The 17,326-nt window shown below is 33.1% G+C and overlaps 1 protein-coding gene across 2 annotated transcripts in view; it reads left to right on the top strand.

Annotated features, from left to right (window-relative positions):
• The window catches only part of atp1a3a (ATPase Na+/K+ transporting subunit alpha 3a), a 57,415-nt gene that overhangs the window by 9,480 nt on the left and 30,609 nt on the right, over positions 1 to 17,326 (top strand). For both annotated transcript variants that reach the window (XR_015516183.1, NM_131684.2), the window contains 3 exon segments: positions 9,653 to 9,769; positions 10,378 to 10,437; positions 13,381 to 13,584. Coding sequence is in view for 1 of the 2 variants with exons in the window: in NM_131684.2 (NP_571759.2) it covers positions 9,653 to 9,769; positions 10,378 to 10,437; positions 13,381 to 13,584 (381 nt within the window). In the remaining variant the exon portion in view is untranslated.

Raw genomic sequence — 17,326 nt, 5'->3', positions numbered from 1 at the left:
AAAATCATTTCTTTGAGTTCACCAACGTCGCCTTTTTCCGACTTGAATGCATGCACAGTATGCGTCAGTGTTTCTGAACATGATAGACTGCACTGCTTGGACGCAGAGCATCCCACACAGATATCTGCTTCCATGTGCATGTTTGAGGTAAACACTTAGGGGTAGCTTTACTGCAGCTGTAACACATAATTAGCCTCAACACTCTTGTGAGGCTTGTTTTATTGGTGTCGTTATCCAACCACAAGATTTCTCTAGAAGGTTTGCTAAGGGTGTGAATGTACTTTGTTAATCTAATAGAGTGCGTAGAGTACTCGTTTTTTTTTTCCATATCCTCAAGGTCATTAGACGAAGCCTTGGAAAGAGATAGAGAGAATCCTTTTGTCAAAGGCAGAGAGTGCTGCTCTCTCTGACGGCCATGTTTAAGCTTTAACTACCATTTTGTGATTTCTTCTTTGGTGTCCTTTAGCTGTTTAGCTCTTAATACGATAGCTAATCTTCAGAACAGTTTATCCTCACTCTCATGCTGTTCTATGCGCTTTTCTTGTGTGAAAAACGAAGATGTTCGGTAGAATGTTCAAGCTGTGTTTTTGTGCACTATGAAATCTAATTTGGATCTTGGGTGTCATACTCTAAAATGCTAAAATGTATAATCAACACTAGATTTGAATGATACTACTCGATTGAATGGTCGTTATCAGTTGAGATCAGCTGATGGATATGAGCCAGTAGGGGCCTTCTGCACCTACTAATAGGCTCAGATTGCTGTAATTATCCATCAAGATCCAGACTCCAGATTGTGATCTGTTTTTACATTAACGTTTTTACGGTTGGATTTTATTGTTGGAGTAGGGGTTGATGGTAATAAAATACAATTAATGGGAAATTTACAGCCTGATCTTACGAGAAAACGTAAGTATTTTACGTTTTGTCAGTTTAATGGCTAATTCATACGAATTCAAGTTCAGTCGTATGAAAATGTACGATTGTAAAAAGAAGGCGTGGCACCCAACCCCTCCCCTAAACCCAACCGTCATTGGTTGATGAGCAAATTGTACGAATTACATTGCAATAATTCACATGAATTAGCCTCTAAATCAAAATACAAGTTACAAATTGCATTTCAACATTCGAGTTGGCTGGACAATTAAAGTGAGCTATTTGATCTATAAAAGACTTAATTGTAAAAAAAAATCATTGTTTTTGTTCTTTGTTTTTTTTTTTTTTTTATTGTGAACATCAAACAGAAAATACTTGGCAACAAATTGGGCTGTAGAGCCAACTCAGAAATTGCTCATAAGATTTGTAAGAGTTAAACGTGATATTTTATGGTAGAAAACTATATTTTCTTCTAAGTCTTCAAATCTTTTAAATGTTTTAACTACGTACTTGAAAATGCATTTTTGCTGTGCACAGAATAGAAATTTGTGTAGGATTTAGAGTACATTGAAAAACCCAAGTATTTAACAGTGTAATGTCACAAATGATTACAAAAAAAACTGCAAACATCATCATTGTAAAGACAAAAATTTTGAAGTAAAACACAAATATGTTTTTTTCCTCATATACAGCGTGGAAAATAATGTGTCTATTGGAAATAATGTCACCATCATTCTCAGAAAACATATTTCCAAAGGTGCCGTTGAACTCTCAAATGCTTTCGAAGAAGGAAATCAAGCTGTGGAATGGCCCAGCCAATCACCTGTCCTAAATCCAATAGAAAACACAAAATAAAGATCAGATTTGATTGACGAGACAGAACCATCAAGATTTTTACACACTGTTGAAATCTGTGAAAAACTCACACCTGAGCAATGCATGAGAAGCGTTTAGCTTTAAGCTGACATCACCAAAAAAGCATTTTGTATAAAGTATTAAATACATTTCAGTAGTTCAGTACTTGTGTTATTTTACACACAACCATTTTTTACTAAAATCTGGTTCAATTTCATGTGAACAGCTCCTTAAGAAATATTATTGCCAAGAAAAATCATGACGTGTTCAATAATTATTTTAATGATGTATTTTATTATATATATATTAATAATTTGTAACATTGTGAAAAGCTTTGTAATGACATAAGGTTGATTAAATGGCAACTTGGTGAATTATATATATATATATATAATATATATATATATATATATATATATATATATATATATATATATATATATATATATATATATATATATATATATATACATTAATGCTCTCAGATTTAAAACCCTCATCCAGGCACTGCTTTTACTGTACGACTGAATGTACAGTGTTGAGTGCTGAACGTAATCTTAATCAGGTCTGAGACTTTATGAACTGGATTTACAGAAAGTGGAGCATCTCCAGTTCTGACAATCACTCACCCAGCGGCTCTGGCATGAATGTGCACGTGTCCCACATCTGATCTCGAGGTCATGACTGAGTGTATAACTGTGGCGGCACGTGTGCAGTGAAGCGTCGAATGGAGAAATGCGAACTGTCAAAGCGAGGATGTTTCATGAATGACGACATAGCAAAAAAACACTGTGTATACTCAAGTAAAGGCACACTGTTATGATGATTAGACAATATTAGATGGCAAATTCTGATGGTGATGATGAGTTAAGATAATAAACATCCAAAAACTGTGAGTGACGGGAATGTATGAGTTGTAGTAAAGGAGGAGAGCAGGATTACGGTTGTTCAGTGGGTTAATCCTGACTGTAGTAAACAGTCTTAATCCCGCACCGCCATCTCACCCAGAGGATATAAAGAGGGAACCCTTGACAGATGGTCAAACTGTTTTTTTCAACACACAGCCACAAGGTTGCCACAGTCTTGGCCTTTTCGGATTTGTAGGGTTTTGTGATGATTTTTATTTTAACTGCTTATATGAAGCTATCTACAGTTAAAATAATTAGCCCTCCTCTGTTTTTTGTTTCAATTTTTCAAAAATGTCTCACGCTGAAAAAAGTGTGGCATACAGAACTGTTGCAAACAATTTATTTGTGTTGAATTTAAACAAACAAATTAAATTTAATGATGTTCAACTTAATTTGTTTGTTTAAATTCAGCCCAAATAAATGGTTACCACAACTTAACGTAAAAATTTTTTTAGTAAATCCAAGGAATCATCTTTAAATAATTTTTTAAGTGATTTTTTTAGAAGAATAAGGTTATTTACATTTACATTTAGTCATTTAGCAGATGCTTCTGTCCAAAGGCATTCAGTGATTCAATAAAAAGAGGCAATACAAGAGCTTTATCATACACCCAGCGCAATAAGGCGCAAGACGTGTTTGGCGTGATTTATTGCTATTTTGAGACCAGCACAACCCTAATTTTCACGATTTGCACCATATTGTTTTATGGCAAAAAAAAGCATTTGTGCCACTTTGTGGACTTATCAGTGTGCTTGTCTGAAAAGAAGGTATGTTTAGGCGCATTGTTGGTGCGTTGCTGTTTTGAGGAACTGAAATAGACTGCACCATTGACCAAATAAAAGCTGCTCTAAAGTCCAGCGCAGAGCCCGTTAGTAATGCGCCTATGCAGATCCAATTGCTAACACATTACTTAATAAACAAGATGTACAGCAATACACAAATGTCTATACATATGAAAAAAAATAAAGGATTAAATGTTACAAAAATATAATTTTCTACACAAAGATAAAATCCATTACCTGCATGCCTTCATCTCGGGGGGGCTTTTATCTTTTTATTCATGACAATTTGCATTTGTATAATGTTATTATTATTAGCGGTATTATTTATTTTATGTATATTTATATTTGTTTTAATAAAAAAAAAAGTTTAGATTTGTCCACCTGTCGGGTTTTGGGGATGTATGCATCACCATATGGGTCATAAGAATAGGACATGTGTTTGGATATAACTCAGTTCTTTGACCACACTTCATTATTATTGTTCATTTATTCATTTGATGGAAATTAGAATAAAATTTATAAATAGTTTAGAAGCAAATCTTTGTGCTTAACAAACAAAATTAAATATGTAGGCTAGTGGATATCTTCAGTGGAGTGAGTACGACAACATTTCCTTATCCACGAAAGTAAAGGAGTAAAGAGTAAAAGTAAAGGAAAGAGTAAGAGGCTGAATGGAGGAGGCTCGTTCTTCATCCTAGCGCTGCAGATGGTCCGTTTAACTCTTTTCTCTTTATTGAAGCACTCAGTTTGTCTACTTACAAAGTCCACCACGTATATAGTGAAGGTGCCATGGTGTGATGCAACTGACTCCTAAAGGGAATGTGAGATGAGACTCTGATTGGTTTGATGCACGTTATACCCAAAGCACACCCAATCCTGTTAGACCATGCGCCAGGGCGCAAAACATATTTTCCATTCTTAAAATAGCAAAAGTGGATTCTGACACGCCCTTAAAGCTTTTGTGCCATGAGCTTTAGACTTTGTGCCTAGGTTGTTAAAATAGAGCCCAAGAAGTGCTAGTTATTCAAAGTAACTTGTTTGTGCTCAGATAATTTGGTGCTAAAGTTGGCCTTTTTTTTAGAGAAGGAGAGAGAAAAAGTCCTTTTATAGGTGGTTTTAGTATTATTCATTGGGGTTCAGGTGTTCTCTGAAGAGATGGTTTTTAGTTGTCGTTTGAAGGATACCAGTCAGGGTGGGAATGGGATGATTGTTCCACCAGCGAGGAACATTAAATGAAAAGATTTTGGAAAGTGACTTCTGAAGCCTCCCACCAGAGGGTTTTCACAGTATTTCCTATAATATTTTATATTCTAGAGAAAGTCTTATTTATTTTAGTTCAGCTGTAATAAACAGTTTTTTTGTTATCATATTTAAGGTCATTAATATTATTAGCCCCTTCAAGAATTGATTATTTTTCGTTGGCTACAGAACAAACCACTGTTGTCTAATGACTTGACCAATTATAACTTGCCTGGTTACACTAATTAGCATATGTAACAGTTGTACCATAATATAATTAACAGTGAAAAAAAATCTTGCTTACACTTTAGTTGAATCATATGAACTTTTCTAGACATCCAACTTATATCAATATTAAATCAAACCTGTATATAATATCAATATCAATCTGAAAATTAAGCAAATATTAAGCAAAAATGATAGCAATATCAATATACATCAATTAAACTGGTTCAAAATATTAAGTAAAACCTTAGTTGAAACCTTAGGTACATAAAAACAGCATTTTTATATATTTTACACAATAATTTTGGATAATAATTTTGGTTTCAACTACATATATACACACACACACTATTCATTACTAATCAGTGAAAAAAGGGAACTAGTTTGTGGGATTATTATTTTCATTTTTATGTACAGTTTCGTTTTATGTTTAGTATGTACAGCTTTGTAAATCCATATTTAGGAGGGGAATTTTATTAATTAACTGATTCCCTGATTGATTATTACTGTAAAGTGAAAAGATCTGAATATATTATGGCTAGTTAATCTGATTTCATTCATTCATTCATTTGCGGCTTAGTTCCTTTATGAATCAGGGGTCGCCAAAGTGGAATGAACCACCGACTTATCCACCATATGTTTTACAATGCGGATGCTCTTCTAGCTGCAACCCATCACTGGGAAACCCATACATACTCTTTCATACACATACAGTACGGACAATTTAGCCTACCCAATTCACCTACAGCACATATCTTTGGACTAGTGGGGGAAACCGGAGCACCCGGAGGAAACCCATGCGAACATGGGGAGAACATGCATGCTCTACACAGAAATGCTAACCGACCCAGCTGGGGCTCGAACAAGTGACCTTCGTGCAGTGAGGTGACAGTGCTACCCACTGTGCCACCGTGCCGCCTTTAATCTAGTTTATTCCTGTTTAAATTATATTTTTAAATGATTATTTCTGCTTAACTGAGGTTAAGCTTTTTAATAAATATCATAGAGCTGCCAGTAAGTTTGGACATTTTTCCGTAAATTTATATACTACTATCTTTCCCTAACATATAAATGTAGAGCATGAACCTTATAATAAACACAAAAGGCAGACAAAACGTTTATATTTATTCAGTGTTTTGTAATTTTGTAGTGTGCTTTTAATAAAGTTCAGACAACAGATATTCTCTCAGACCTGGATTAATATATCTAAACACTCTTTAGTCTTGTAATAGTCTTCACCCTGACCAATCATCATGTATTTTTAACTTGCGATTCCCTTTTATGCACTTTAGCGTGTAGGCATGCTGGTGTGCTGTAATGGTGGATTTGTCCGTGATGGCGTCTGGTTGAGTATTCCAGCTAAAATAGGTCACAGAAGCACACATGGCAGATCAAGGGATGCCACATCAATGAAAAGCTCTAATGTGGATTTGAGCACACTAGACCACCCTCGACGACCCCCGCGCGCACAAACACCCTTATCCCGCATTGGGGTTCCGGTTAAGCTTCGCAGTTTCAAAGATAATCAGGATTGTGGATGAAGCATCATCTGGTTGGCATTTCCCCCTCAGTTCCTGTGCTGCATTGCAATAGAAGGTCCTGCGACATTGTATTTAAAGGGGTAGTTCAACCAAAAATTTTAATTCTGTCATCATTTACCCACCCTCAAGTTGTTCCAAAAAAAATTTTATGCAAAGGGGAAACTGGATCCCATTGACATCGATAGTAGAAGAAACAAAATACTGCACCAGTCAATAGCAGCTTCCATCATCAGATGTATCTTCTTTTGTGATTTTGGAAAAACTGAATAAATAATATTATTTTTCGGGACTGTCCCTTTAAATATGAGCCCATCTGTGTATCCAGTTTATTAGGTCGCTGTTTCAGCTGGTGCTCATTTCATTAATGCTCAGTGGTTTATAAATCCAAAGGCCCGATTCACTAAACAGGACATGAGTTTGACACCTCTGTGCCATAAAAGCGGTAATAAGAATGGATCACTCTGCAGTAGGATTGCACGGTTTACTGGTATACTATGGTAGTATCGTGATACTATGGTTCCAAAATACTGGCGGTGCCACTGCAGTCTGTAAACGGTGGTATCGTCATTAACGGTCTATCTACAATTCATAATGTTGCATCTGTCACTAAAATGCTCACGTTTGTTCAACAATAAACCATTTTATTTTAATAATCTGTGAAACCCTTTAAGGTTGCTTGTTTTCTGATGTTTTCAAACGCACATCTGAATCAGTCATTTTTGTTCCTGTTCAATTTTGTTGGAAAAACGCTCTTTTTGTAACAAATTTCGTTTGGTATAATTTGTATCTTTATTTTAATGTATTTTTTGTTGGTCAGTTATCTACAAAATAAACAAAAAAATTAATACATTTTAGGTAAAGTGAAGTGCAAATGATACTTTTTTCCAATATTAAGGGAATTAAGAACTCAATTCAAGTAGATCTACAGTATTATAACATGTTAAATAAAGTATTTCTGACCATTTTCTTTATATTATTATATTAGTTTCGCAATACTATTTGGCATCGTGATACTTTAGCTGGTATAGTATCGTAAGATGAATTAATGGTATCATGACAACCCTACTCTGCAGATGTTGTTCTGTTTGTAACTGTAAACCAGGCATGTCCAAACTCGGTCCTGGAGGGCCAGTGTCCTGCAGTTTAGTTCAAACCCCAATCAGACACACCTGGGCTAGCTAATCAAGCTCTTACTAGGCTTTTTAGAAACATCCTTGCAGGTGTGTTGAGGCAAGTTGAAGCTAAAATCTGCAGGACACCAGCCCTTTCAGGACCGAGTTTGGACACCCCTGTTGTAAACTAAGAAAATAAGCACAGTGGCTCATTTGTACACTGAAAAAAAATGTTTCTTAGATTTAAATTTTTTTTTTAAGGTAAGTGGATGAAAACTATGTATGGGCAGAATTTAAGCAAACTAATTAAATGTAGTAATGTTTAACCTAATTTGTTTGTTTAAATTCAGCCTATATAAATTGTTTCCAACCACTTACCAAAAAAAAAAAAAAAAATTTGGTAAATCCAATGAATAATTTTCTTTCAATGTAGAATGACCAATGAATCTACCAAAACAGCACAAATTAAAGACATTGTTCACCCATAAATAATAATTTACTCCCTCTTCATCATTAAATGACTATTTACTAGGGCTTCACGATATTGTATAAATCTGTCATCGAGATATCTTGTTTTTCTGCAATATTTATTGCGATATGAATATGATTATGACACGAGATGACTTTAATAGATCAATTTGGAACTCATCATTGTATGTAAACTGTAGTGATTTCATAGGCATAATCAAATTTAAGCAAATAAAAAAGTCTTCATTGTATAAGTTAAATTGTTGTAATTTTGTACACAATTTATTGAAATTATTGAAATCTTAAAGTCATAGGCCTTAAAAACAAATCAAACAAGCTCTATTTCACTCTGTAAAAGTTGACCAGTCACTCAACAATATGGTTCTTAGTCAGCTATAAATGCACTCAAATTTCCTGATGGATGAATGAATTGAAGCTGAACTTGACATTGCAAATCCTGCGATGGCTTTTGCGAATGATCGCATTGCAATATCGATGCTGAAATTATATATTGTGCAGCTCTACTATTTAATTCCTCAAGTGGTTTCAAACCTGAATGAAAACTGGTAGCCATTGACCATAGTAATTTTTTTCTGCTATGGATGTCAGTGGCTATCGCTTTCCAACATTCTTCAATATTCCTCTTTTTGAACTCAACAAAAGAGCCAAACTAATACAGTCTTGAAGCAACTGATGTTTTCATCAACTGAATTGAGATGTTGACTTGCCACAAATATAGAACCATTTTTTACTTGGTCTTGTTTTACATCTGTGTCATTGATTTTGTACATTTAAGAAGGTTGTGTGGATTGGCTTAGAGGTACCATGAAATAAAAATAAAGTGTTTTAGATGTTAGTAACAGTATTGTTGTTAATTGTAAGGATATCTATTAGCTAGTGTGCCTCAAAAACAGCGTTTAGAAGATATGAAACTGATGTAAACATGTAAAGCTTGTAGCTTATCATCTCATGTCTCAGTTTCCCATCAAATCTTGACCAATCAAAGGCTCTCTTGTATCTGACATGCCCTGCCCTCTTCAAAATGTTTCACATTTGATTCGCTTAAGCTCACTCTCACTGGCAGAACGGTGATTAAGCAAAACGCTATTGACCGTTTTTGTAAAAAGGGGAGGAGCTACTCTATCTCCCACCCTCTTTTCTTGTTTTGATTAAGATCATGTCAAATATCGAATAAAAATGCACATTTCAAAGCACTTTACAAGATCTTTAAGAGTGTAGAGGTTTGTCTTCGGCTGCTTCTTGACAGTAGAAGTCGGCAGTTCAGTATACCAGAGAAGAACAGAGATAGTGAAGGTTCTGGAAAATGATTTTATTCATTTATTGTTGCTGTTATAAAGGAACAGAGAGACACTGATGACCTTAGCTGACAAGAGGGAGTGTATATTTGTAACTTTATTACAGAAACAGCTTTGAAACAACATCTGTTGTAGAAAGCGCAACAAAAACAATGACGACTAAAGATGGGCTGACCAATTAAAACTTTTTCTAAAAATCATAATATATTTAAACTGCTTGATTTTTTGTCAAATGTGAAGACGTCTATTGCTTTGACTTACAGCATTACAGGTTGTAATGTTGGTTTAAGTATGAAGCCAATCTAAAATTATTGCTGTTTTCTTCCGCAGTATGGACGGTCGGACAGCTACCGCGTGGCAACCACGCAGGACAATGATGATAAGGAATCTCCCAAAAAGGGAAAGGGAGGGAAAGACCTTGATGACTTGAAGAAGGAAGTGCCACTGGTAAGACACGTCAACACGAATTTGTTTTAATTAATTTTTCAGCAAATATAAGTGCCTTGAACACGGAAGAAATGAAGGGCGGGACTTGAAGTTTGCAGTGGGTGGATCTCATATGATTGACAAGTTGATCCCGCCCTCAAACTTGACACATCATCAGATAAAAGATGCATTGAAATAAGAGGGAAAGTTATTTCATGTGAGCACATAAATATTTTAATTTGATGAAGGACACACATAAATTACTTACAATAAACAGTAAATTTGAGATATTTTTATTTCACAATGACTTTAAGTACAGTAAATTTTCAAGAATCTAGTCACTGACCATTAAATAGCCCGTTTATAGTGTACAAATTAATTAGATTTTTATTTTGTCACGTTTCCTTAATTCACCATAGTAGTTATTGCAATATATTAGATTGATTTTCTATAACTTATTGCCTTGAATGAAATGCAGCGAGACTGTGATTTGTTTTTCTTTATTCATTTTATCCAAATCGACTTACAAACTTATGAATGATTCATCAAAAAGCTTTGAATAATGTTGAATTTATGTTTGTCAGATTGAAACTGATATTTTCGACAATTTTATTTTATTTTTCCTCCAGACAGAGCATAAGATGTCGATTGAGGAAGTGTGCCGAAAGTACAACACTGACATCGTACAGGTGAGCGCTTCAAATCCACAGTGAACATTCAGGATTCATAGTATTGCAAAAAAAAATCCTCATGACAAACATTTGTTTTGTTGAATAAAGATATCGTTTTGAGTAGTGCTGCACGATATTGGAAAAAAATTTTAATGTTGTTATTCTGCATTGTATATTATGATATGAATACATTTTTACCAGATGATTTGACCAAATCTTTTTAGATTTATTAGATTGATTGGGATGATTCTGTAGGGGAGTGCATGTGCATAAAATCCAATAAGCAGTCTACAAACTTGATGAAACAACAAAGAATACAGTTGAAATTAACAGTTTTTTTAATCAGTTTATAAGTCTAACAGTATTCAGGTACAGTAATAGAATAATTAAAATAAAAATAATTTAATAATATGCATCATTAATAAGGTTAGAAATGGTGCTAACTTGTTAACAAAGGTTCTGCGCTGGAACCATGCATTACTTTGTCACCCTCTCCCTAAAACTTATTTAAGGCAGACCAGCCCTGTAGCCATGTTCTTCTCGTTCTTTCGAACCCAGTCTCCCTTCCTCTATTTTCTCGCTTTCCATTCACAACCCTATAACCCTCCCTTCACTCCTAGGTTGAATCGGGGGTCCAATCACTCTACCAAAATATTACTGATAAGTTAAGATGGTGATAAAGATAAAGTTAAGATGGTTAAGTTAAGTAATATATTGGGCATAAAACTGAAATTCTGAGAATGTTGTCAAAGTTTTATGAGATTAAAGTGGTAATATGGAGGGGATCATACGGAAAGAAACATGAAAGTGAAGTAGAGACATTTGAGATTGCAGAAGAGAGGCAATTTCCTGAATGTCTGTCCGGATCTTCTGAATAAATTCAATTTCCTTCATAAGCACGGATGGTTCAGGATAACTTTATACTGATGCACATAAGGAAAGACTAGGAATTTCTTTCTGGGCGAATCTTTTGTCTGAAGTATAATTATAAGCTAATCCTCCATTTCCTCACTGATGAGGCTGGTGTCAGATTCCTGTTAATGTTTTTATCTCAAGTTATTCACTGAAATTTGTATATTCGGTCTTTATGTTTTGGCTGTAATTTGCATACAAATATAAATATACTCAACAATTCTTCAACCTTATCATTGCAAACTGGTATTGATTGACTTTTATCTGTGGAACGCAAAATTATGTGTATATATGAGAATGTCATTGGGACCTAAAGTAGTTTATTATTAAAGTGAAAAGTCCAGACTCGTCAAAGTTAATGAATTTTTCCATGTAATGATGTTATCCTCAAATATGTAAATGGTTTTTGTTTTAACATACTGTAGTACTTAAACAGTTAATATGCACTGCAAATCAGCATTAACCCCTTTAAAGCTTGCTGTATCATTTTTTTTAAATGCTTCAAATTTATCAATATGATCAATATTGTTGATTACTATATTTCCATGATATTTGTGTACATATTGCTGAACTATTATAAAGATTTAAATGTTTATTTATTAGTATATATTAATATGTAATTATTTTTGGGGTTTTGGTGATTAATTTTAACAAATTAAATATTTAGATTTCTAAAATGGTATATCAATGTATTTCTGTATAAATATAACTGAAGGGTGAGATGGATTATTTTCTTATTTCCTTCCAAATTAAATTTATAAAAGTGACTCTCTTTCTTAATTCAGTTTAATCCAATAATTGCTTTATTAGCATAGCAAATGTTTCAAATGTATTGCCAAAGCATGTATAAAGTTTACATTCAAAATAAAAGAACATACATATACAATAAAAAACATTGTAAATAGTAGTAGTAGTTAAAAAAATACATGTAATAATTAAATAAAAATATAAATAATATATCATATTATTCAATCTATCATATATTAATTATATTTTTATTTAATTATTATTAATTAAATTAAAAGCATTTATGAAGTTTAAATTAAAAATAACATATATATTTTAAAAAAACACAAAATAATGTGTTATAATATAATACAAATTATTATTTCTCAAATGATGTTTAAAAATGCAAGGACATTTTCACAGTATGTCTGATAATAATTTTTCTTCTAGAGAAAGTCTTATTTGTTTTATTCTGGCTAGATTAAAAGCAGTTTAAATTTTTTTTTTTAAAGGTCAAAATTATTAGCCCCTTAAAGCTATATTTTTTCTGATAGTCTACAGAACAAACAATTGCTATACAATAACTTGCCTAATTACCCTAACCTGACTAGTTAACCTAAACAACCTAGTTAAACATTTAAATGTCACTTTAAGCTGTATAGAAGTGTCTTGAAAAATATCAAGTAAAATATTATTTACTGTCATAATGGCAAAGATAAAATAAATCAGTTATTAGAGATGAGTTCTTAAAACTATTATGTTTAGAAATGTGTTGAAGAAATCATATTCGTTAAACATATATATATATATATATATATATATATATATATATATATATATATATAAACATAAATACATATTAAATAAGTTTTTACAAGTATGCTTGACAAAAAAAAATTCTAAATTATGATAAAAATGGGTGATAGTCTTATAAACAGGGTTATAGAAAGGAATAATTATAATGTACACCATTAACAAAAAATAAATAAAGTCTTATTATTAATTTTACTTCTAATGTTTCATCTAAACATTCAGTTAACTGTGCCTATATTATTATCATCATAAGATTTTTTGGCTATTATTCCATATATCAGCCTTTACGGTTTTTAACAGGGCTTTTTAACAGATTGTCCTCATTTAAACCATCTTAACACTAAACTAATAACATCTTGATGAGCTTATCTAAAGCGCTAATGTTTGAAAGTAGAATCTCAAGAACCACAGCACCACTGTCGCCCTCTAGTGGCAGTGCAGCAGGGTTTGCCTTGGATTATTGAAGAGCTTTTCTATGGTTTCTCCTCACACACTCTTCCTTGCCTGAAGGGTCTGACTAATGCCAGGGCTGCAGAGTACCTCGCTCGGGATGGTCCCAATGCTCTCACCCCTCCACCCACCACCCCGGAGTGGGTCAAATTCTGCCGACAGCTCTTCGGAGGTTTCTCCATCCTGCTGTGGATCGGAGCAATCCTCTGCTTCCTGGCCTACGCCATCCAGGCGGCCACTGAGGACGAGCCTGCCGGAGACAACGTGAGAACTCACACACATACACAAAGTAGAGTGCATTAATTAGACAGGATTTGGCAGGGGCACAACATATGCATAATTTTGGAGTATGAGGATTTTTCATGGGAGAAAATAAGGTCGTGTTTGTGACATAATTGGTAATCCTCTTCAGCAGCTGTTTTATTTTTACTCAGAGCACTGGGTTATTATTCTTTTTGTTGTTGTTGTTGTTGTTGTTAATAATTATATGTGAAGCATGATGTTTTCCTTTTGTACTATAATGCAGTGATGGACAGTATTTTAACTTCATTACTGTACTTAAGTACATATTTTAAGCATCTTTATCAGAGGTTTATTACTTTAGGAAAGCTTAACTTTTACTATGGATAATTGCTGTAAATGATTACTATAACTTTTAATATACTAATTTGCTATTTAAAAAAGCATATAAATTATTAAGTATCAATATATTTGACATGTTATTGTGTAATTTACCTAATTCTAAGCTGCACTTTCAGCATGGTAAAGCCTGTTTCACACCGCAAGCGCAAGCAGAATGTGTTTTTTCATCATCCATGTTAACAGATTAGAGCTCTGGAGGGATAGTTTCGACTCTGGGTCTATTTTTGCCACGCTGTTTATGCTCAATTAAAGTGACAGTGCATTGATAATGAGCAAAAACACACTGAGTGACTATAAAAAGTAGTAATTTTACCCAATAAATACATAAATAACATCCACTGAATTTTATATTTTCAATCAAATGTATACTCAATCATTATATATTCAATTATATATTCAATCAATCAATCAATTAAATATATATTCAATCATTATATATTCAATTATGTATTAAATCAAACAATCAATCAAACATAGACTCAATCATTATATATTTAGTTTAATATTCAATCAATCAAATATTCAATTAAATTCAGCTTTATTTGTGTAGCGCTTTTACATAGCGCTTCACATAAATGGTCATAGTAACTGGATCAGGGTAGTTCAGTTTTTAATGTTTAAGTTCAGTTTAGCTCAGTTCAGTGTGGTTTGAAATCATTACTTGAGAGTCCAAACACTGAAGAGCAAATTCATCGATGCGTAGCTTTACAGATCCTGAGCCATGCAAGCCAGTGGCGACAGCGGAGAGGGAAAAAAAACTTCACCAATAGGAGAGTGAAGAAAAAAAACCTTGAGAGAACCAGACTCAGTTCGGCACGACCATTTTAATTTCTCTGCTGGCCACAAGTCTTGTGCAGAGCTGCAGAAATATATATTCAATCACTATATATTCAATTATATATTCAATCAACCAATCATTATATATTCAATTATATATTTAATCAATCAATCAAATATATATATTCAATCATTATATATTCTTTATATATTCAATCAAACAATCATTATATATTCAATTATATATTTAATCAATCAATCAAATATATATATTCAATCATTATATATTCTTTATATGTTCAATAAAAGAACGTGTTTTTTTAGCATCCATGCTAACAGATTAGAGCTCTGGAGCGATAGTTTCAGCTCTGGGTCTATTTATTTAATGCATAGGTAACATGCACTGATTTTAATATATTCAATCAAATATATACTCAATCATTATTTATTCAATTCAATCAATCAATTTTATATTCAATCATTATATATTCAATCAAAGAACGTGTTTTTTCAGCATCCATGTTAACAGATTAGAGCTCTGGAGCGATAGTTTCGGCTTTGGGTCTATTTTCGCCACGCTGCTTATGCTCAATTAAAGTGACAGTGCATTGATAATGAGCAAAAACACATTGAGTGAATGTAAAAAGTAGCAATTTTACCCAATAAATGCATCAGTCATATCCACAAATGTTTATATATTCAATCAAATGAACTTAAACGATTAAAAACAGCAACAATTATTTATTTGGGCCCAAACTACAAAACCAAATTTAAAACAATTTTAGTATCAGTTTTTCTTAAGCTGCACACTAGTTTGATCATGTATAAATATCTTTCAAACTATATTGTATAAATATTATTATAACTATAGGCCTACATCCTCCTGACAATCAAAAACAAAATTACATGATGCAACAGTTGATTGTCTCCTGAGTGCACCCTAAAAGACATGAATGACATTCCTTAAGATAGATTTATACTTCGCCTGGCGCTACATAGCGCACCTCCGCTGAATGCGGGCGCATCTCGCGAAATGGACGAGGCTTTTATACTTGCTGCGTTCACCTAATAATATACTTTAAAACGACAGGAGTGGTCAAAGGAAACCCACCGTAAAATCAGACAGATAAACAGAGAAGTAGGAAGTTTCTGGAACTATGTCATATCATTAATATTTTTAAACTAATAATTTTTTTACATTTTTTTATTTATTATTTTAATGATTATAAGTAATTTTATAACTATTCAAGATTTTTTTAATAAAACTTTGATGCATCACTTGCTTTTGTTCATATCTCAGACAGTTCTACCTTTTAAAGTTTATTAAAATATTAATGACAAATAAATTTTTTCTTAAGGCAAGAATAAAATCAAAAAAAGCACACTCACTAAAAAATACAGATGTCTTTTTTTTTTTAGATTAAGCGCGCTCAACAATTCACACATTACTGTTTGGCTAGTTTCTGTCTTATACTTATGCTAAAAAGGCAATAATGGTCTAACATTTCTGACCATTATTACCAATAAAGGCTAGAAAAACAGGCTATCAGTATATTGTAAACCCATAGGTTTAAACATTTTCCTTCCCAATTATCAAAGAAATAATTCTGTTGACTTCATTTTAGTTTTGTAACTATTAAATTGTTTTAAATTCAAAATTGTGATATATGCATCAGTGTTAAACCTATAAATGGTGGAAAAACATATTCTGTAATTGTTTACATGGGTCTCCACTTTTGCCATCACCTCTTTTGGCTTTAACAAACTCATCCTTCATGTTTTCCTAAACCTTTTAACAAAAACTGTCTCCTTTCCCACTGCTGTTGCAATTTCTAGCCAAGAATTATTGATCATTGGGTGATCTCTGATCAGGGATCATAAAGATGCCCGTACAGTCGTACTGTTTCAGACAAAATCTCTTCAGAGTGTTTCATATTCAATTCAAATCAAACGTGGCGCCGCACGCACTGTTCGCTGGAGTCTCAAAAAAAAAAAACATGTACACCGCCAGCAGAAATCATGTTGCACACATCCAAAGCGAACATCTCCGCGATGACGTCACATTCGCTGCGCACACTCAATCGAACAAGCGGACGAGTCAGTATAAACAAGGCTTTATCAATCTTGAGAAGCATACAGTTATTCAGGATCTATGTAATTTGTAAAATAAAGACTTGCAGGTTAAGGAAACAGCATAGGAGGAAGTTGCCATGAGCTTTGGTGCAGAAGAAAAGTTTTTAAAAAAAGTGCATTTATAAATGAAGAGTTCAGAAGCAAAACCCTCTAAATCCATCAGACAGGCTTCAACGCTAAGGATTTTTTATACGGGTCCGATTGGGCCATTGGTTGAGATTTTTACTTGCCAAAATTTCCACTGGCCCCACCAAAAAAAAAAAAAAACTAAAAAGTTAATAGCTATTTCTTAGCCATATATTTTAAATAATGGCACAATTATGCCTGTGAATCTAGAATTTAAACATTTTAAATATGTTAATAAATGTATAACGAGAAAAATTCAAGATTTTATGCAAATGAAAGAGCAGTATGAAAAATGTGCTGGTATTTTAATGCAATTCTAAATAATTTT

This window comes from Danio rerio, chromosome 19, assembly GCF_052040795.2.
Source record: "Danio rerio strain M-AB ecotype USA chromosome 19, GRCz13ab, whole genome shotgun sequence".
Classification (NCBI taxonomy): Eukaryota; Metazoa; Chordata; class Actinopteri; order Cypriniformes; family Danionidae; genus Danio; species Danio rerio.
This window is presented reverse-complemented; position numbering and strand designations above follow the sequence as displayed.